The sequence below is a fragment of the Pelophylax lessonae genome, assembly GCF_965119305.1.
Source record: "Pelophylax lessonae genome assembly, chromosome: 5".
NCBI lineage: Eukaryota > Metazoa > Chordata > Amphibia > Anura > Ranidae > Pelophylax > Pelophylax lessonae.
The window spans coordinates 1,094,397-1,118,002 of NC_138772.1; the positions used below are offsets into that span (position 1 = coordinate 1,094,397).

A 23,606-nucleotide genomic window follows, 5' to 3' on the forward strand; every position below is an offset into this window, starting at 1 on the left:
TTCACTGAACCGGAAAAAAGAAGCCCTGGGGTGCCCAACTGGGCCAGAGAGAACAAGCTCCATTGTGCCTAACCAAGCCAGAGGGAAAAAGACTTGCAATACCTGAGTCAGAGAAAACAAGCCCTGCCATTCCAGAATGAGCCCCACAGTGCCCAAGTGGGTGTCTCTGGTCATCTCTGCATAAAAATCAACTCAGGCATGGATGGAGCTCTCCTATTTTTGGACAGATCTGCAGGCCTAAAAAAGCTCTCATAGGACCAGACTTGTGTTCCCACTATTTACACTTTACCCTCCATCACTGTCCTGTAATAAAAGGTGATCCCAGCATCCCATTCTTCCAATGTCTGCACCCAGATGGAGCTATGAGCCATCACAAAGTAAGGTCTATTGTTTGCCCTTTGTAATAAAGTCCTCTATGTACACATTGTCCTCTGATGAGGTTCTGGAAGTTCTGATTTTGGCTTTGTCCGGCATCTCAAAAGACCTTGACAAACCGGTTTTATTGGCATTGGCGGCAGCTTTGGCAAATGTGTATCAAGCCTCTGAGCCAAACCAGCTTCCCGTCTGGAGGTTCAGTAGCCGATTCTGTGGTGGGAGGTCCCTGTAGCACCATCTATGACTGAAGGAACTGCCGAATCTGCTCGTTTTCAGCGAGGAAGTTGAAGCGGATGAGAAGACGGATAATGAAGAAGGTGAAATGTTGCATGAAGCTGTCCCACCTGGAGAATGACAGAAACAAGATCAGTCAGAACACATTTATTATACATCATAATCTACCAAGGGGTGAAAGGTCATTGTGTAGGTCACATGACTAACCTCTGACCGATCTATAGGCGCCACAGTTAAGACAACTCCAGCTAGATCCAGTTGTAGCTGCTTACCTGAGTGATGCCTCAAACTTTAAATGTTCCCACATCACGGACAGCCAGCGTGTGATCCCCGAGGAATTCTGCTTTGCCAGGCGCCTCCACGCTCGCACCGCGCTGAAAAACGAGAGACAATGAGGGGATCAGAGAAACCACCAATGTACAGAGTCCTCTACCTAACACAGAATACTCTCTGTGACAGTATTCACCATTACTGGAAGTTAAAAACAGATAATTAATGGTTTGAATTGCTACAGATGGGACGGTCATATTTGCCAGCCATATCTCCATATAGGAATATAAAGATTTATTCCTAATTGCCATGAAATCTGTTCTCCCTAAATGCTGTGTATATTACATATCTTTCAATGTCAGACAGGTTTTCCTTTTGTTTGTGTATTGGGAGGGAATGTGGATTGCCCTGTCTCATTGTTAAGTGTTAATGACCTCCCATTGTTCTGTCTGTCTGCCTTAAGAGAAACTTATTATGGGATGTATATAGGTATGTGGATTGGATGCTAAGGGGGAGGGGGGAATTGTCCCACATTGTATATTTTTGTGTACACTGTATGAGAGTGTAAAGCTCTGTTCCTATTGGATGGTGAATGTTACGTCCAGTCTTCAACAAGGTCCACCTGGGTGGTAACCTTGTGGGTGAAAACTGTATATAAGTCTGTTCAATAAAGTTGTTCTAGAGTTAAGGCCCGTACACACGTGCAGATTGTCGGCCGACGACCGATCGGCCGATTTTCGGCTTGTTAGTATGATGCTTCCGACAGCCGACAGCGCAATTTCGGCCGAACAGAATCTGTCGTGCAAGCATTAAAATTTTTGTATGCCGACACCAGAACGGCCGATTGTTCGCCAGTCAATACAGAATTCGGCCGACAGACAGCAGATTTGCAAGACTGGGCATGCTCAGAAAAGAAAAAACACAGGGAAAGTTAACCATCACATGACATCACTTCTGCAGTCGGCAGACAAAATTCGTGTGCAGTCTTTTGCACTTTTCAGCGGACACGACAGCCCGGGGACAAAAGACGGACGATCGTTCGGCCGACGATCGGTACGTGTGTACGGGGCTTTAGTTCACCCTTAGTCTAGAGTTCTGTCTCTCATTGGGGGAATCGCCTACAAGGGATTGCTATGTCCTCCATACTCCCTTAGATAATCCCTAAGCTCTTGTAAGAGCTTGTTCTGCTGCACTCTCTGGGGAAAGAGAGGTTCACCCACAGGAACCTGGAGCCTTGTTGTAGGTCCAGGGTGGGTAGGAGGCGGCGAGACCCCAACCAAGCAGCAGCGGTTCGTGGGGTCTGAAGTGGTTATGGTGTCTGGTGTGGAGTGCTTGAAACCCTCGGGAAGCACTAGGAGCTTCTGTCAACGGAGGTACCCAGTCAGGGGTGTCCTGTTCCGCTACACACTCCTCCACTGAAATAAGGGCAAGCAAAGCACTGTGACCAGAAGAGCTTACAATCTACAAGCAGAAGGATGGGAAGACCATTAAGTCAAATGAATAAGAGAACAATGTCTGAGCCGAGCATTGTGGGAGACTGAAAGCCACAAATGGGACACTGACCTGCGAGCCATGAGGAGATAGCGATCCGCTGGGGCCCCCAGTCCAATATTTAGAGCCCGCACCGTATTGAGATTCCGAAATACCAGCAGCATGGGGCGTGGCAAAGCTCGGAGGACTCTCATGATGTCATCAAAATGCTCCTTGGCCATGTCCTGCATATACAGCGTCTCCTCCCGTGTCAGGGCGTTGCTCAGCGTTCCTGTGAGGGACAGGGGGCGCTGCAGCAGAATCTCACAGAACAGGAAGTAATCTGGAGAGAGGTATCAGTATTAGTAGACACAAAGGAAGAACCCAAGGGGCTGAACACAAAGAAAGAACCCAAGGGGCTAGAGACAAAGGAAGAACCCAAGGGGCTAGAGACAAAGGAAGAACCCAAGGGGCTAGACACAAAGGAAGAACCCAAGGGGCTAGACACAAAGGAAGAACCCAAGGGGCTGAACACAAAGAAAGAACCCAAGGGGCTGAACACAAAGAAAGAACCCAAGGGGCTAGAGACAAAGGAAGAACCCAAGGGGCTAGACACAAAGGAAGAACCCAAGGGGCTAGACACAAAGGAAGAACCCAAGGGGCTGAACACAAAGAAAGAACCCAAGGGGCTAGACACAAAGGAAGAACCCAAGGGGCTGAACACAAAGAAAGAACCCAAGGGGCTAGACACAAAGAAAGAACCCAAGGGGCTGAACACAAAGAAAGAACCCAAGGGGCTGAACACAAAGAAAGAACCCAAGGGGCTGAACACAAAGAAAGAACCCAAGGGGCTAGACACAAAGGAAGAACCCAAGGGGCTGAACACAAAGAAAGAACCCAAGGGGCTGAACACAAAGAAAGAACCCAAGGGGCTGAACACAAAGAAAGAACCCAAGGGGCTGAACACAAAGAAAGAACCCAAGGGGCTGAACACAAAGAAAGAACCCAAGGGGCTAGAGACAAAGGAAGAACCCAAGGGGCTGAACACAAAGAAAGAACCCAAGGGGCTAGACAAAGGAAGAACCCAAGGGGCTAGACAAAGGAAGAACCCAAGGGGCTAGACACAAAGGAAGAACCCAAGGGGCTAGACACAAAGAAAGAACCCAAGGGGCTGAACACAAAGAAAGAACCCAAGGGGCTGGACACAAAGAAAGAACCCAAGGGGCTGGACACAAGGGAAGGACCCAAGGGGCTGGACACAAGGGAAGGACCCAAGGGGGCTGAACACAAAGAAAGAACCCAAGGGGCTGGACACAAAGAAAGAACCCAAGGGGCTGGACACAAGGGAAGGACCCAAGGGGCTAGACACAAGGGAAGGACCCAAGGGGCTGGACACAAGGGAAGGACCCAAGGGGGTTGAACACAAAGGAAGAACCCAAGGGAAGAACCCAAGGGGATGGACACAAAGGAAGAACCCAAGGGGATGGACACAAGGGAAGGACCCAAGGGGATGGACACAAAGGAAGAACCCAAGGGGATGGACACAAGGGAAGAACCCAAGGGGATGGACACAAAGGAAGAACCCAAGGGGATGGACACACAGAAAGGGCCCCCAAGAATCACTGGAGTGCAAAGTGACACAAACCTTTTACCCCGAGCTCTGCTGAGTGCTCTGCCATAGCCGCATGATTCCTGAGAACAATGGACCTCCAGAGTTTACACAGCGCTGTTCGATCCCTGCAACAAAGAGTACCAGTCAGTGCACATCATACAAGTCACCCGTCATACACCCCATGGGTGCTGGAGACACTAAACTAGGATATTCCCACCCCGACTTACAAACTTAGGGATTGGATGTCACAAACTCCACATCTTACAGAATGAGGGACACACAGGAAGTGACACGCACCTCACCACAACACACAGGAAGTGACACGCACCTCACCACAACACACAGGAAGTGACACGCACCTCACCACTACACACAGGAAGTGACACGCACCTCACCACTACACACAGGAAGTGACACACACCTCACCACAACACACAGGAAGTGACACGCACCTCTCCACTACACACAGGAAGTGACATCCACCTCACCACTACACACAGGAAGTGACACACACCTCACCACTACACACAGGAAGTGACACACACCTCACCACTACACACAGGAAGTGACACGCACCTCACCACAACACACAGGAAGTGACACGCACCTCACCACTACACAAAGGAAGTGACATCCACCTCACCACTACACACAGGAAGTGACACGCACCTCTTCACTACACACAGGAAGTGACATCCACCTCACCACTACACACAGGAAGTGACATCCACCTCACCACTACACACAGGAAGTGACACGCACCTCACCACTACACACAGGAAGTGACACCCACCTCACCACTACACACAGGAAGTGACACCCACCTCACCACTACACACAGGAAGTGACATCCACCTCACCACTACACACAGTGCATTTAACCCAGGAAGTGACACGCACCTCCCTGTACACAATGTCAGATACACAGGAAGTGACACGCACCTCACTGCACACAACATAACACACAGGAGGTGATTAATACCACACTATACACTGTGAATATCACCCAGGAAGTGACACACACCTCACTGTACACAATGTCAGACACACAGGAAGTGACACACACACCTCACTGTACACAATGTCAGACACACAGGAAGTGACACACACACCTCACTGTACACAATGTCAGACACACAGGAAGTGACACAAGCACACCACATTACCGCTGACTCAGGAACTCATACAGTCCGTGATCCAGGAGAACCAGCCGCGCCTTCCCATCTGTCCCCACATTCACTAGAACTGCAGAGACAAAAGAGTTGGGGTCACCATCTGCCCATGGGGGTGACTGTAAATGATATGGGGACACGGCGGTCATGTTATCTGATGTCAGTTCCCATCATCTATCTGTGAATGCGGCTCTGGCCCGGCACTTGCAGGAATATCTGCAGGCTGTGGTCCAACTTTTGGCAATATTTTGGCATACAAGCACAGATGGGAAATCTCACACCGGACTCGTGTGACCCCCCCCCCCTGTCAGTATACAGTGTGCTGTGCGTTATTACCGTTTCCAGGGTGGGGGTCGGCGTGGATGAATCCCGTAAAGAAAATTTGCTCAGCAAAGACCTTTATCACCTTCTCCGCCACCTGCAAGACAGAGCGAAGGACAGTGAGCCAACCGTTCCCACACTGCCGACACTCAGGCCTGGGAATCGCACAAATCCACAGGCCTGAGAAGCGGACCAATCCACAGGCCTGGGAATCGCACCAATCCACAGGCCTGGGAAGCGGACCAATCCACAGGCCTGGGAAGCGGACCAATCCACAGGCCTGGGAAGCGGACCAATCCACAGGCCTGGGAATCGCACCAATCCACAGGCCTGGGAATCGCACCAATCCACAGGCCTGGGAAGCGGACCAATCCACAGGCCTGGGAAGCGGACCAATCCACAGGCCTGAGAAGCGGACCAATCCACAGGCCTGGGAATCGCACCAATCCACAGGCCTGGGAAGCGGACCAATCCACAGGCCTGGGAATCGCACCAATCCACAGGCCTGGGAAGCGGACCAATCCACAGGCCTGGGAAGCGGACCAATCCACAGGCCTGGGAAGCGGACCAATCCACAGGCCTGAGAAGCGGACCAATCCACAGGCCTGGGAATCGCACCAATCCACAGGCCTGGGAAGCGGACCAATCCACAGGCCTGGGAATCGCACCAATCCACAGGCCTGGGAAGCGGACCAATCCACAGGCCTGGGAATCGCACCAATCCACAGGCCTGAGAAGCGGACCAATCCACAGGCCTGAGAAGCGGACCAATCCACAGGCCTGAGAAGCGGACCAATCCACAGGCCTGAGAAGCGGACCAATCCACAGGCCTGAGAAGCAGACCAATCCACAGGCCTGGGAATCGCACCAATCCACAGGCCTGAGAAGCGGACCAATCCACAGGCCTGGGAAGCGGACCAATCCACAGGCCTGGGAAGCGGACCAATCCACAGGCCTGAGAAGCGGACCAATCCACAGGCCTGAGAAGCGGACCAATCCACAGGCCTGGGAAGCGGACCAATCCACAGGCCTGGGAATCGCACCAATCCACAGGCCTGAGAAGCGGACCAATCCACAGGCCTGGGAAGCGGACCAATCCACAGGCCTGGGAAGCGGACCAATCCACAGGCCTGGGAAGCGGACCAATCCACAGGCCTGGGAAGCGGACCAATCCACAGGCCTGAGAAGCGGACCAATCCACAGGCCTGGGAATCGCACCAATCCACAGGCCTGAGAAGCGGACCAATCCACAGGCCTGAGAAGCGGACCAATCCACAGGCCTGAGAAGCGGACCAATCCACAGGCCTGGGAATCGCACCAATCCACAGGCCTGGGAATCGCACCAATCCACAGGCCTGGGAATCGCACCAATCCACAGGCTTGGGAATCGCACCAATCCACAGTCCTGAGAAGCGGACCAATCCACAGGCCTGAGAAGCAGACCAATCCACAGGCCTGGGAATCGCACCAATCCACAGGCCTGAGAAGCGGACCAATCCACAGGCCTGGGAAGCGGACCAATCCACAGGCCTGGGAATCGCACCAATCCACAGGCCTAAGAAGCGGACCAATCCACAGGCCTGGGAATCGCACCAATCCACAGGCCTGGGAAGCGGACCAATCCACAGGCCTGAGAAGCGGACCAATCCACAGGCCTGAGAAGCGGACCAATCCACAGGCCTGAGAAGCGGACCAATCCACAGGCCTGAGAAGCGGACCAATCCACAGGCCTGGGAATCGCACCAATCCACAGGCCTGAGAAGCGGACCAATCCACAGGCCTGAGAAGCGGACCAATCCACAGGCCTGGGAATCGGACCAATCCACATGTTTCCCAAACCACAGGCCTAAGAATCAGGCCAATCCACATCCTTACCAATCCACAGGCCGGAGAATCGGATCTTTCCCAATCCACACATAAACATAGCACATGGTAACAATTACTGGCTGGGGTAGACAATACTGGAACACACAATGTACAATCTCAGAGTATATCAGACCCATCCATCACATCACTGCGGGTAATTCCACTCACATCTTTCAGCTCCAGGCCTTGCTCTTTGATCCTGTCCACACTGCTGACTTTACAGCCCTCGCAGTAATCCGCCGTCAGCACGCGCTGTGGAGAGAGGAGGCGGAGTTAATACTAAGCAGCACACAGAGGCTCCGCCTACCAGCACAGAGCAGAATCTTCATCTCTCAAAACACTGAATATTCAATACATATCACAGCTGTACTGAGGGGCGCTTCTACATATCACAGTTGCATAGAATCTCCATCTACACACCATCTATAGCCCCGGGTTGGGGTTGGTTTGGGTTTGGTTTGGGTTAAGGTTGGTTTGGGACTGGTTTGGGTTGGGATTGGGTTGGGGTTGGTTTGGGTTGGGTTTGGGTTGGTTTGGGGTTGGTTTGCCTCCTCCTCACCTTGCTGGTGTACTTCCAGTGTACTTTGGGTATGAGGACATATGGAAGCTTCCTCAGATCTTCCGCACATCGCTCAGCATTTCGCCCCTCGTTCTCAAAGTCCAATTCCTGTGCCAAAGTGTGCTTCAGATCCTGTATGAGGAACGGGATGTATAGAAGGTGATACATTGTGGGGGATATGGAGGAGATCAGATAGGAGGGGTGTATAGAAGGTGATACATTGTGGGGGATATGGAGGAGATCAGATAGGAGGGGTGTATAGAAGGTGATACATTGTGGGGGATATGGAGGAGATCAGATAGGAGGGATGTATAGAAGGTGATACATTGTGGGGGATATGGAGGAGATCAGATAGGAGGGGTGTATAGAAGGTGATACATTGTGGGGGATATGGAGGAGATCAGATAGGAGGGGTGTATAGAAGGTGATACATTGTGGGGGATATGGAGGAGATCAGATAGGAGGGGTGTATAGAAGGTGATACATTGTGGGGGATATGGAGGAGATCAGATAGGAGGGGTGTATAGAAGGTGATACATTGTGGGTGATATGGAGGAGATCAGATAGGAGGGATGTATAGAAGGTGATACATTGTGGGGGATATGGAGGAGATCAGATAGGAGGGGTGTATAGAAGGTGATACATTGTGGGGGATATGGAGGAGATCAGATAGGAGGGGTGTATAGAAGGTGATACATTGTGGGGGATATGGAGGAGATCAGATAGGAGGGGTGTATAGAAGGTGATACATTGTGGGGGATATGGAGGAGATCAGATAGGAGGGGTGTATAGAAGGTGATACATTGTGGGGGATATGGAGGAGATCAGATAGGAGGGGTGTATAGAAGGTGATACATTGTGGGGGATATGGAGGAGATCAGATAGGAGGGGTGTATAGAAGGTGATACATTGTGGGTGATATGGAGGAGATCAGATAGGAGGGATGTATAGAAGGTGATACATTGTGGGGGATATGGAGGAGATCAGATAGGAGGGGTGTATAGAAGGTGATACATTGTGGGGGATATGGAGGAGATCAGATAGGAGGGGTGTATAGAAGGTGATACATTGTGGGGGATATGGAGGAGATCAGATAGGAGGGGTGTATAGAAGGTGATACATTGTGGGGGATATGGAGGAGATCAGATAGGAGGGATGTATAGAAGGTGATACATTGTGGGGGATATGGAGGAGATCAGATAGGAGGGATGTATAGAAGGTGATACATTGTGGGGGATATGGAGGAGATCAGATAGGAGGGGTGTATAGAAGGTGATACATTGTGGGGGATATGGAGGAGATCAGATAGGAGGGGTGTATAGAAGGTGATACATTGTGGGGGATATGGAGGAGATCAGATAGGAGGGGTGTATAGAAGGTGATACATTGTGGGGGATATGGAGGAGATCAGATAAGAGGGGTGTATAGAAGGTGATACATTGTGGGTGATATGGAGGAGATCAGATAAGAGGGGTGTATAGAAGGTGATACATTGTGGGGGATATGGAGGAGATCAGATAGGAGGGATGTATAGAAGGTGATACATTGTGGGTGATATGGAGGAGATCAGATAGGAGGGATGTATAGAAGGTGATACATTGTGGGTGATATGGAGGAGATCAGATAGGAGGGGTGTATAGAAGGTGATACATTGTGGGGGATATGGAGGAGATCAGATAGGAGGGATGTATAGAAGGTGATACATTGTGGGGGATATGGAGGAGATCAGATAGGAGGGGTGTATAGAAGGTGATACATTGTGGGGGATATGGAGGAGATCAGATAGGAGGGGTGTATAGAAGGTGATACATTGTGGGGGATATGGAGGAGATCAGATAGGAGGGATGTATAGAAGGTGATACATTGTGGGGGATATGGAGGAGATCAGATAGGAGGGGTGTATAGAAGGTGATACATTGTGGGGGATATGGAGGAGATCAGATAGGAGGGATGTATAGAAGGGGATACATTGTGGGGGATATGGAGGAGATCAGATAGGAGGGATGTATAGAAGGTGATACATTGTGGGGGATATGGAGGAGATCAGATAGGAGGGGTGTATAGAAGGTGATACATTGTGGGGGATATGGAGGAGATCAGATAGGAGGGGTGTATAGAAGGTGATACATTGTGGGGGATATGGAGGAGATCAGATAGGAGGGGTGTATAGAAGGTGATACATTGTGGGGGATATGGAGGAGATCAGATAAGAGGGATGTATAGAAGGTGATACATTGTGGGGGATATGGAGGAGATCAGATAGGAGGGGTGTATAGAAGGTGATACATTGTGGGGGATATGGAGGAGATCAGATAGGAGGGGTGTATAGAAGGTGATACATTGTGGGGGATATGGAGGAGATCAGATAGGAGGGGGGTATAGAAGGTGATACATTGTGGGGGATATGGAGGAGATCAGATAGGAGGGGTGTATAGAAGGTGATACATTGTGGGTGATATGGAGGAGATCAGATAGGAGGGGTGTATAGAAGGTGATACATTGTGGGTGATATGGAGGAGATCAGATAGGAGGGGATGTATAGAAGGTGATACATTGTGGGTGATATGGAGGAGATCAGATAGGAGGGATGTATAGAAGGTGATACATTGTGGGGGATATGGAGGAGATCAGATAGGAGGGGTGTATAGAAGGTGATACATTGTGGGGGATATGGAGGAGATCAGATAGGAGGGGTGTATAGAAGGTGATACATTGTGGGGGATATGGAGGAGATCAGATAGGAGGGGTGTATAGAAGGTGATACATTGTGGGGGATATGGAGGAGATCAGATAGGAGGGATGTATAGAAGGTGATACATTGTGGGGGATATGGAGGAGATCAGATAAGAGGGATGTATAGAAGGTGATACATTGTGGGGGATATGGAGGAGATCAGATAGGAGGGGTGTATAGAAGGTGATACATTGTGGGGGATATGGAGGAGATCAGATAAGAGGGGTGTATAGAAGGTGATACATTGTGGGGGATATGGAGGAGATCAGATAGGAGGGGTGTATAGAAGGTGATACATTGTGGGGGATATGGAGGAGATCAGATAGGAGGGGTGTATAGAAGGTGATACATTGTGGGGGATATGGAGGAGATCAGATAGGAGGGGTGTATAGAAGGTGATACATTGTGGGTGATATGGAGGAGATCAGATAGGAGGGGTGTATAGAAGGTGATACATTGTGGGTGATATGGAGGAGATCAGATAGGAGGGGTGTATAGAAGGTGATACATTGTGGGGGATATGGAGGAGATCAGATAGGAGGGGTGTATAGAAGGTGATACATTGTGGGGGATATGGAGGAGATCAGATAGGAGGGGTGTATAGAAGGTGATACATTGTGGGGGATATGGAGGAGATCAGATAGGAGGGGTGTATAGAAGGTGATACATTGTGGGTGATATGGAGGAGATCAGATAGGAGGGGTGTATAGAAGGTGATACATTGTGGGGGATATGGAGGAGATCAGATAGGAGGGGTGTATAGAAGGTGATACATTGTGGGGGATATGGAGGAGATCAGATAGGAGGGATGTATAGAAGGTGATACATTGTGGGGGATATGGAGGAGATCAGATAGGAGGGGTGTATAGAAGGTGATACATTGTGGGGGATATGGAGGAGATCAGATAGGAGGGGTGTATAGAAGGTGATACATTGTGGGGGATATGGAGGAGATCAGATAGGAGGGGTGTATAGAAGGTGATACATTGTGGGGGATATGGAGGAGATCAGATAGGAGGGGTGTATAGAAGGTGATACATTGTGGGGGATATGGAGGAGATCAGATAGGAGGGGTGTATAGAAGGTGATACATTGTGGGGGATATGGAGGAGATCAGATAGGAGGGGTGTATAGAAGGTGATACATTGTGGGTGATATGGAGGAGATCAGATAGGAGGGGTGTATAGAAGGTGATACATTGTGGGGGATATGGAGGAGATCAGATAAGAGGGATGTATAGAAGGTGATACATTGTGGGGGATATGGAGGAGATCAGATAGGAGGGGTGTATAGAAGGTGATACATTGTGGGGGATATGGAGGAGATCAGATAGGAGGGGTGTATAGAAGGTGATACATTGTGGGTGATATGGAGGAGATCAGATAGGAGGGGTGTATAGAAGGTGATACATTGTGGGGGATATGGAGGAGATCAGATAGGAGGGATGTATAGAAGGTGATACATTGTGGGGGATATGGAGGAGATCAGATAGGAGGGGGGTATAGAAGGTGATACATTGTGGGGGATATGGAGGAGATCAGATAGGAGGGGTGTATAGAAGGTGATACATTGTGGGGGATATGGAGGAGATCAGATAGGAGGGGTGTATAGAAGGTGATACATTGTGGGGGATATGGAGGAGATCAGATAGGAGGGATGTATAGAAGGTGATACATTGTGGGGGATATGGAGGAGATCAGATAGGAGGGGTGTATAGAAGGTGATACATTGTGGAGGATATGGAGGAGATCAGATAGGAGGGGTGTATAGAAGGTGATACATTGTGGGGGATATGGAGGAGATCAGATAGGAGGGATGTATAGAAGGTGATACATTGTGGGGGATATGGAGGAGATCAGATAGGAGGGATGTATAGAAGGTGATACATTGTGGGGGATATGGAGGAGATCAGATAGGAGGGGTGTATAGAAGGTGATACATTGTGGGGGATATGGAGGAGATCAGATAGGAGGGATGTATAGAAGGTGATACATTGTGGGGGATATGGAGGAGATCAGATAGGAGGGGTGTATAGAAGGTGATACATTGTGGGGGATATGGAGGAGATCAGATAGGAGGGGTGTATAGAAGGTGATACATTGTGGGTGATATGGAGGAGATCAGATAGGAGGGGTGTATAGAAGGTGATACATTGTGGGGGATATGGAGGAGATCAGATAAGAGGGATGTATAGAAGGTGATACATTGTGGGGGATATGGAGGAGATCAGATAGGAGGGGTGTATAGAAGGTGATACATTGTGGGGGATATGGAGGAGATCAGATAGGAGGGGTGTATAGAAGGTGATACATTGTGGGTGATATGGAGGAGATCAGATAGGAGGGGTGTATAGAAGGTGATACATTGTGGGGGATATGGAGGAGATCAGATAGGAGGGATGTATAGAAGGTGATACATTGTGGGGGATATGGAGGAGATCAGATAGGAGGGGGGTATAGAAGGTGATACATTGTGGGGGATATGGAGGAGATCAGATAGGAGGGGTGTATAGAAGGTGATACATTGTGGGGGATATGGAGGAGATCAGATAGGAGGGGTGTATAGAAGGTGATACATTGTGGGGGATATGGAGGAGATCAGATAGGAGGGATGTATAGAAGGTGATACATTGTGGGGGATATGGAGGAGATCAGATAGGAGGGGTGTATAGAAGGTGATACATTGTGGAGGATATGGAGGAGATCAGATAGGAGGGGTGTATAGAAGGTGATACATTGTGGGGGATATGGAGGAGATCAGATAGGAGGGATGTATAGAAGGTGATACATTGTGGGGGATATGGAGGAGATCAGATAGGAGGGGTGTATAGAAGGTGATACATTGTGGGGGATATGGAGGAGATCAGATAGGAGGGGTGTATAGAAGGTGATACATTGTGGGGGATATGGAGGAGATCAGATAGGAGGGGTGTATAGAAGGTGATACATTGTGGGGGATATGGAGGAGATCAGATAGGAGGGGGGTATAGAAGGTGATACATTGTGGGTGATATGGAGGAGATCAGATAGGAGGGGTGTATAGAAGGTGATACATTGTGGGGGATATGGAGGAGATCAGATAGGAGGGGTGTATAGAAGGTGATACATTGTGGGTGATATGGAGGAGATCAGATAGGAGGGGTGTATAGAAGGTGATACATTGTGGGGGATATGGAGGAGATCAGATAGGAGGGGTGTATAGAAGGTGATACATTGTGGGTGATATGGAGGAGATCAGATAGGAGGGGTGTATAGAAGGTGATACATTGTGGGGGATATGGAGGAGATCAGATAGGAGGGATGTATAGAAGGTGATACATTGTGGAGGATATGGAGGAGATCAGATAGGAGGGGTGTATAGAAGGTGATACATTGTGGGGGATATGGAGGAGATCAGATAGGAGGGATGTATAGAAGGTGATACATTGTGGGGGATATGGAGGAGATCAGATAGGAGGGGTGTATAGAAGGTGATACATTGTGGGGGATATGGAGGAGATCAGATAGGAGGGGTGTATAGAAGGTGATACATTGTGGGGGATATGGAGGAGATCAGATAGGAGGGGTGTATAGAAGGTGATACATTGTGGGTGATATGGAGGAGATCAGATAGGAGGGGTGTATAGAAGGTGATACATTGTGGGGGATATGGAGGAGATCAGATAGGAGGGGTGTATAGAAGGTGATACATTGTGGGGGATATGGAGGAGATCAGATAGGAGGGGTGTATAGAAGGTGATACATTGTGGGGGATATGGAGGAGATCAGATAGGAGGGGTGTATAGAAGGTGATACATTGTGGGTGATATGGAGGAGATCAGATAGGAGGGGTGTATAGAAGGTGATACATTGTGGGGGATATGGAGGAGATCAGATAAGAGGGATGTATAGAAGGTGATACATTGTGGGGGATATGGAGGAGATCAGATAGGAGGGGTGTATAGAAGGTGATACATTGTGGGGGATATGGAGGAGATCAGATAGGAGGGGTGTATAGAAGGTGATACATTGTGGGTGATATGGAGGAGATCAGATAGGAGGGGTGTATAGAAGGTGATACATTGTGGGGGATATGGAGGAGATCAGATAGGAGGGATGTATAGAAGGTGATACATTGTGGGGGATATGGAGGAGATCAGATAGGAGGGGGGTATAGAAGGTGATACATTGTGGGGGATATGGAGGAGATCAGATAGGAGGGGTGTATAGAAGGTGATACATTGTGGGGGATATGGAGGAGATCAGATAGGAGGGGTGTATAGAAGGTGATACATTGTGGGGGATATGGAGGAGATCAGATAGGAGGGATGTATAGAAGGTGATACATTGTGGGGGATATGGAGGAGATCAGATAGGAGGGGTGTATAGAAGGTGATACATTGTGGAGGATATGGAGGAGATCAGATAGGAGGGGTGTATAGAAGGTGATACATTGTGGGGGATATGGAGGAGATCAGATAGGAGGGATGTATAGAAGGTGATACATTGTGGGGGATATGGAGGAGATCAGATAGGAGGGATGTATAGAAGGTGATACATTGTGGGGGATATGGAGGAGATCAGATAGGAGGGGTGTATAGAAGGTGATACATTGTGGGGGATATGGAGGAGATCAGATAGGAGGGATGTATAGAAGGTGATACATTGTGGGGGATATGGAGGAGATCAGATAGGAGGGGTGTATAGAAGGTGATACATTGTGGGGGATATGGAGGAGATCAGATAGGAGGGGTGTATAGAAGGTGATACATTGTGGGTGATATGGAGGAGATCAGATAGGAGGGGTGTATAGAAGGTGATACATTGTGGGGGATATGGAGGAGATCAGATAAGAGGGATGTATAGAAGGTGATACATTGTGGGGGATATGGAGGAGATCAGATAGGAGGGGTGTATAGAAGGTGATACATTGTGGGGGATATGGAGGAGATCAGATAGGAGGGGTGTATAGAAGGTGATACATTGTGGGGGATATGGAGGAGATCAGATAGGAGGGGTGTATAGAAGGTGATACATTGTGGGTGATATGGAGGAGATCAGATAGGAGGGGTGTATAGAAGGTGATACATTGTGGGGGATATGGAGGAGATCAGATAGGAGGGATGTATAGAAGGTGATACATTGTGGGGGATATGGAGGAGATCAGATAGGAGGGGTGTATAGAAGGTGATACATTGTGGGGGATATGGAGGAGATCAGATAGGAGGGATGTATAGAAGGTGATACATTGTGGGGGATATGGAGGAGATCAGATAGGAGGGGTGTATAGAAGGTGATACATTGTGGAGGATATGGAGGAGATCAGATAGGAGGGGTGTATAGAAGGTGATACATTGTGGGGGATATGGAGGTGGGATGAGGAGAAGACAGGACACTTACCTTCAGAACCCAACTGAACCCAAACTTGGGGTGCATGAACTCAATGAGACGGAGGAGCCATTCCAGAGTCCTAATATCGCCATCAAACCGATCTCGGAGATCAATGTACTGGACCTGGAGAAAGCGCAGACACCGCATCACAAAGACGTCCCCTGAGGCCGATAAACGTTACCCCACTGGTGGGGGGGGGGGCCTTATGTACATATTATACCCATCATCCAATGGGAAGGGTAGGTAGGTAGCCTCACCTTCACCGCCACCTCCATCCCATCATGTAAGGTGGCGCGGTGCACCTGGGCTAGACTTGCCGCTGCCATCGGCTTTTGGTCAAATTTTTGGAAGAGCTTCTCAACGGGTTCACCGAAATCTTCCAGCAGGATCTCATTCACCTGCAGCAGAGCCAGAAGATGGAGACAGTTAGGACCCAGGGATGTTCAGAACTTATTCCTCCATACAGGTCAACGGGAATGCAAAAGCATCTTCATTTATCTCAGAAGGAGGTCCACCGGGGCCCCGACACTCATCACCAGAGTCACCAACCAGATACAACTGCTTCTCAACCCACAGAGACTCTGATTGGTTGGCTGGGAGTCTCAGGACACCAACAGGCCTGGGATGATGATCAATAGGGATGGCAGAGGGAATACAAAATGCCACAGAACACAAGTGGGCTGCTATCCTCTGGTCTACAAGCTCCACCTACAGCTCACCTCTGGCCTACAAGCTCCACCTACAGCTCACCTCTGGCCTACAAGCTCCACCTACAGCTCACCTTTGGCCTAAAAGCTCCACCCACAGCTCACCTCTGACCTACAAGCTCCACCTACAGCTCACCTCTGGTATACAAGCTCCACCTACAGATCACCTCTGGTCTACAAGCTCCACCCACAGCTCACCGCTGGTCTACAAGCTCCACCCACAGCTCACCTCTGGTCTACAAGCTCCACCCACAGCTCACCTCTGGTCTACAAGCTCCACCCACAGCTCACCTCTGGTCTACAAGCTCCACCTACAGCTCACCTCTGGTCTACAAGCTCCACCTACACCTCTGGTCTACAAGCTCCACCTACACCTCACCTCTGGCCTACAAGCTTTACAAGCTCCACCTACACCTCTGGTCTACAAGCTCCACCTACACCTCACCTCTGGTATACAAGCTCCACCTACAGATCACCTCTGGTCTACAAGCTCCACCTACAGATCACCTCTGGCCTACAAGCTCCACCTATAGATCACCTCTGGTCTACAAGCTCCACCCACAGCTCACCGCTGGTCTACAAGCTCCACCCACAGCTCACCTCTGGTCTACAAGCTCCACCCACAGCTCACCTCTGGTCTACAAGCTCCACCCACAGCTCACCTCTGGTCTACAAGTTCCACCTACAGCTCACCTCTGGTCTACAAGCTCCACCTACACCTCTGGTCTACAAGCTCCACCTACACCTCACCTCTGGCCTACAAGCTTTACAAGCTCCACCTACACCTCTGGTCTACAAGCTCCACCTACACCTCACCTTTGGCCTACAAGCTTCACCTACAGCTCACCTCTGGTCTACAAGCTCCACCTACAGCTCGCCTCTGGTCTACAAGCTCCACCTACAGCTCACCTCTGGTCTACAAGCTCCACCCATAGCTCGCCTCTGGTCTACAAGCTCCACCCATACCTCGCCTCTGGTCTACAAGCTCCACCCATAGCTCACCTCTGGTCTACAAGCTCCACCCATAGCTCACCTCTGGTCTACAAGCTCCACCCATAGCTCACCTCTGGTCTACAAGCTCCACCCATAGCTCACCTCTGGTCTACAAGCTCCACCTTCAGCTCACCTCTGGTCTACAAGCTCCACCTACAGCTCACCTCTGGTCTACAAGCTCCACCCACAGCTCACCTCTGGTCTACAAGCTCCACCCATAGCTCGCCTCTGGTCTACAAGCTCCACCTACAGCTCGCCTCTGGTCTACAAGCACCACCTACAGCTCGCCTCTGGTCTACAAGCTCCACCTACAGATCACCTCTGGTCTACAAGCTCCACCCACAGCTCACCTCTGGTCTACAAGCTCCACCCACAGCTCACCTCTGGTCTACAAGCTCCACCCACAGCTCACCTCTGGTCTACAAGCTCCACCCATAGCTCACCTCTGGTCTACAAGCTCCACCTACAGCTCACCTCTGGTCTACAAGCTCCACCTACAGCTCACCTCTGGTCTACAAGCTCCACCCATAGCTCGCCTCTGGTCTACAAGCACCACCTACAGCTCGCCTCTGGTCTACAAGCTCCACCTACAGATCGCCTCTGGTCTACAAGCTCCACCCAGAGCTCACCTCTGGTCTACAAGCTCCACCCACAGCTCACCTCTGGTCTACAAGCTCCACCCATAGCTCACCTCTGGTCTACAAGCTCCACCTACAGCTCACCTCTGGTCTACAAGCTCCACCTACAGCTCACCTCTGGTTTACAAGCTCCACCCACAGCTCACCTCTGGTCTACAAGCTCCACCTACAGCTCACCTCTGGTCTACAAGCTCCACCTACACCTCTGGTCTACAAGCTCCACCTACACCTCTGGTCTACAAGCTCCACCTACACCTCACCTCTGGACTACAAGCTTTACAAGCTCCACCTACACCTCTGGTCTACAAGCTCTACCTACACCTCACCTCTGGCCTACAAGCTTCACCTACAGCTCACCTCTGACCTACAAGCTCCACCCACAGCTCACCTCTGGTCTACAAGCTCCACCTACAGCTCATCTCTGGTCTACAAGCTCCACCCACAGCTCACCTCTGGTCTACAAGCTCCACCTACAGCTCATCTCTGGTCTACAAGCTCCACCCACAGCTCACCTCTGGTCTACAAGCTCCACCTACAGCTCATCTCTGGTCTTCAAGCTCCACCTATAGCTCACCTCTGGTCTACAAGCTCCACCCACAGCTCACCTCTGGTCTACAAGCTCCACCTACAGCTCATCTCTGGTCTTCAAGCTCCACCTACAGCTCACCTCTGGTCTACAAGCTCCACCCATAGCTCACCTCTGGTCTACAAGCTCCACCTACAGCTCACCTCTGGTCTACAAGCTCCACCTACAGCTCATCTCTGGTCTACAAGCTCCACCCACAGCTCACCTCTGGTCTACAAGCTCCACCTACAGCTCATCTCTGGTCTACAAGCTCCACCCACAGCTCACCTCTGGTCTACAAGCTCCACCTACAGCTCATCTCTGGTCTTCAAGCTCCACCTACAGCTCACCTCTGGTCTACAAGCTCCACCCACAGCTCACCTCTGGTCTACAAGCTCCACCTACAGCTCACCTCTGGTCTACAAGCTCCACCTACACCTCTGGTCTACAAGCTCCACCTACACCTCACCTCTGGCCTACAAGCTTTACAAGCTCCACCTACACCTCTGGTCTACAAGCTCCACCTACACCTCACCTTTGGCCTACAAGCTTCACCTACAGCTCACCTCTGGTCTACAAGCTCCACCTACAGCTCGCCTCTGGTCTACAAGCTCCACCTACAGCTCACCTCTGGTCTACAAGCTCCACCCATAGCTCGCCTCTGGTCTACAAGCTCCACCCATACCTCGCCTCTGGTCTACAAGCTCCACCCATAGCTCACCTCTGGTCTACAAGCTCCACCCATAGCTCACCTCTGGTCTACAAGCTCCACCCATAGCTCACCTCTGGTCTACAAGCTCCACCCACAGCTCACCTCTGGTCTACAAGCTCCACCTACAGCTCACCTCTGGTCTACAAGCTCCACCCACAGCTCACCTCTGGTCTACAAGCTCCACCCACAGCTCGCCTCTGGTCTACAAGCTCCACCCATAGCTCGCCTCTGGTCTACAAGCTCCACCTACAGCTCGCCTCTGGTCTACAAGCACCACCTACAGCTCGCCTCTGGTCTACAAGCTCCACCTACAGATCACCTCTGGTCTACAAGCTCCACCCACAGCTCACCTCTGGTCTTCAAGCTCCACCCACAGCTCACCTCTGGTCTACAAGCTCCACCCATAGCTCACCTCTGGTCTACAAGCTCCACCTACAGCTCACCTCTGGTCTACAAGCTCCACCTACAGCTCACCTCTGGTCTACAAGCTCCACCCATAGCTCACCTCTGGTCTACAAGCACCACCTACAGCTCGCCTCTGGTCTACAAGCTCCACCTACAGATCACCTCTGGTCTACAAGCTCCACCCACAGCTCACCTCTGGTCTACAAGCTCCACCCATAGCTCACCTCTGGTCTACAAGCTCCACCTACAGCTCACCTCTGGTCTACAAGCTCCACCTACAGATCACCTCTGGTCTACAAGCTCCACCTACAGCTCACCTCTGGTTTACAAGCTCCACCCACAGCTCACCTCTGGTCTACAAGCTCCACCTACAGCTCACCTCTGGTCTACAAGCTCCACCTACACCTCTGGTCTACAAGCCCCACCTACACCTCACCTCTGGACTACAAGCTTTACAAGCTCCACCTACACCTCTGGTCTACAAGCTCTACCTACACCTCACCTCTGGCCTACAAGCTTCACCTACAGCTCACCTCTGACCTACAAGCTCCACCCACAGCTCACCTCTGGTCTACAAGCTCCACCTACAGCTCATCTCTGGTCTACAAGCTCCACCCACAGCTCACCTCTGGTCTACAAGCTCCACCTACAGCTCATCTCTGGTCTACAAGCTCCACCCACAGCTCACCTCTGGTCTACAAGCTCCACCTACAGCTCATCTCTGGTCTTCAAGCTCCACCTACAGCTCACCTCTGGTCTACAAGCTCCACCCATAGCTCACCTCTGGTCTACAAGCTCCACCTACAGCTCACCTCTGGTCTACAAGCTCCACCTACAGCTCATCTCTGGTCTTCAAGCTCCACCTACAGCTCACCTCTGGTCTACAAGCTCCACCCATAGCTCACCTCTGGTCTACAAGCTCCACCTACAGCTCACCTCTGGTCTACAAGCTCCACCTACAGCTCACCTCTGGTCTACAAGCTCCACCCATAGCTCACCTCTGGTCTACAAGCTCCACCTACAGCTCGCCTCTGGTCTACAAGCTGCACCTACAGCTCACCTTGACTTTCATAGGGGCAGACTGCTCTGAGGGTCGCAGGGCCAGTTCCAGGACTAACAGAACAGAATCTAAAGACAAAGCCTCTTCCTGGAGTGGCGTCCTCACCTCATTGGCCCTCCGTGGCAGCGCCTGGTCCTCCAGCACCCGCAGCGTTGCGATGTACTCTGGCGGCAGTAGATGGTTGAAGGTGCACAGACCTTGTCCAAGTTTGATGTAGAGACCCCCGTTCAGCAGGGCCCCGTCCACCAGTCTGTCTGCTGTCCGCTGGTGACACTGAGACATGACGGCCTGGTGCAGCGGACTGTTCTGCCACAAGACACACAAAGGTGACACCATCAGACACCAAAAATCACAGGGACAAAAAAAAATCTACACCTAGAGGCCTGCCAATGCCATCTCCCTCCACCCACCATGCTTTATAATATTATACATGTGTATCTGGTGATCCCGCCAGTAACACCCTTCCCGTCCTAGGGTGACAACACTCCCCGTACTGTATTTATGGAGGAGCACGTTGTCACCCTAGAACAGGAAGTGTGACAGGACCACAGAGCAACCCCCCCCCCATAGGAAAATAGCAGATTGTGTACATTCAGTGAGTAAAATAAGTATTTGATCCCCTACCAACCAACAATAATTCTGCCTCCCACAGACTGGTTACAGTAGGGGCTCAGGTGGTCACAGATTAGTCCTGTCAATGTAAGAAGGAGCTCCTAACGACACCTCGTTATGTATATAGAAGACACACGCCCACAGAATCTCTTTCCTCCAATCACAGCTCACCATCATGGGAAGACCAAAGAGCTGTCAGAGGAGGTCAGGGAGAAGATTGGAGACCGGCACAAGGCTGGGAAAGGCTACAAGACCATCAGCAAGAAGCTTGGCGAGAGGGAGACAACTGTTGGAGCGATTATTCAAAAATCGAAGAAATATAAAATAACCATCAATCACCCTCTGTGTGTTGCTGCATGCAAGATCTCACTTCATGGGGTGAGGATGGTCATGAGAAAAGTGAGGGATCAGCCCTGAACTATACGGGAGGAGCTTGTGAATGATCTCCAGGCAGTTGGGACCACAATAACCAAACAATCCATTGGTAACACAATACACCGCCATGGATTGAAACCCTGCAGCGCCCGCAAGGTCCCCTCCTCAGAACGGCACATTTACAGTCATACCAATGAACATCTAAATGATTCAGAGAAGGATTCGGGAGAAAGTGCTGTGGTCAGAGGAGACCAAAATTCAGCTCTTTGGCAATAAGTTGACTCACCGTGTTTGAAGGAAGAAAAATGCTGACTATGACCCTAAGAACACCGGCCCCTACAGTCACCATCCCTACAGTCACCGTCCCTACAGACACCGCCCCTACAGACACCGGCCCTACAGACACCGCCCCTACAGACACCGCCCCTACAGTCACCGCCCCTACAGACACCGTCCCTACAGACACTGCCCCTACAGACACCGTCCCTACAGCCACCATTCAGGTGGAAACATGATGATTTGGGGCTGTTTCTCTGATAAAGGTACAGGCCAACTTTGCCGCATTGAGGGTCCAATGGACGGGGCCATGTATTGTAAAATCTTGGATGAGAACCTTCTGAAGATGGGTCATGGATGGGTATTCCAGCATGACAATGACCCAAAACATATCGCCAAGGCAACAAAGGAGTGGCTCAAGAAGAAGCACATTAAGGTCATGGAGTGGCCTAGCCAGACTCCAGACCTTCATCCTATAGAAAATTTATGGAGGGAGCTGAAACTTTGAGTTGCCAAGAGACAGCCAAGAAACCTTAAGGATTTAGAGAAGATCTGTAAAGAAGAGTGGACCAAAATCCCTCCTGAGATGTGTGCAAACCTGGTGACCATCTACAAGAAACGTCTGACCTCTGTGCTTCCAACAAGGGTTTCTCCACCAACTACTAAGGGATCAAATACTTATTTTACTCTCTGAACTGCAACTCCATTTATAACATTTGTATCATGTGATTTTCCTGGATTTTTGGTTGATATTCTGTCTCTATCATATAAAATACACCTATGATAAAAATTATACACCCGCCATTTCTTTGTAAGTGGGCAAATTTACACAATCTGCAAGGGTCAAATCATTATTTTCCCCCACTGTGGGTGGAGATGCTCTGAAGTCCTCAGACAGAGCTGAAAACAATGTCATTGATAAGAGCTGCTGAAGAGCGGTTCTAGCACAAGGCAGCCAATCAGCTCCTCTAACACCATGTTGGGTTTGGTATTAGGAAGGTTGGGGGGGGGGGGGGGGAGTAAAATCACAGCTTGGACACCTATTTTTACTGTCCCCTGGCCGCATGTGTGAACAAGTCCTTAGGCGGCTGTCTCTGTGATAGTGGTGAACAAACAGATAATTGGTTTGGGTATAAAGCCAAGATGTCATTGTGTAACGAAACGCGTTGGGCTGGAAGCGATGTGCTGACGTCACCGTGCTTTTCTGATCCTGAAAGAATGGGTGGCTGTGAATTAGCCGGCCGGCTTTTGTAGTGCCAACATGATTTTAAAGATTTCTTGA

At 50.3% G+C, this 23,606-nt stretch overlaps 1 protein-coding gene across 2 annotated transcripts in view; it reads right to left on the reverse strand.

The window, feature by feature from the left end:
* Positions 1 to 287: 287 nt before the first annotated feature.
* ADCK5 (aarF domain containing kinase 5) overlaps positions 288 to 23,606 on the reverse strand; it is a 34,259-nt gene continuing 10,940 nt past the window's right edge. The window contains exons 4-14 of one of the 2 annotated variants that reach the window (XM_082258627.1): positions 21,167 to 21,367; positions 16,239 to 16,379; positions 15,991 to 16,104; positions 7,880 to 8,011; positions 7,489 to 7,572; positions 5,470 to 5,551; positions 5,128 to 5,206; positions 3,995 to 4,086; positions 2,443 to 2,692; positions 882 to 983; positions 288 to 719 (exon numbers count right to left, since the gene is read on the reverse strand). In XM_082258627.1, coding sequence (XP_082114753.1) covers positions 614 to 719; positions 882 to 983; positions 2,443 to 2,692; positions 3,995 to 4,086; positions 5,128 to 5,206; positions 5,470 to 5,551; positions 7,489 to 7,572; positions 7,880 to 8,011; positions 15,991 to 16,104; positions 16,239 to 16,379; positions 21,167 to 21,367 — 1,383 coding nt within the window. In that variant the 3' untranslated portion in view covers positions 288 to 613. The remainder of the gene's footprint in view (positions 720 to 881; positions 984 to 2,442; positions 2,693 to 3,994; positions 4,087 to 5,127; positions 5,207 to 5,469; positions 5,552 to 7,488; positions 7,573 to 7,879; positions 8,012 to 15,990; positions 16,105 to 16,238; positions 16,380 to 21,166; positions 21,368 to 23,606) is intronic. The other variant, XM_082258628.1, reaches the window with a different exon arrangement.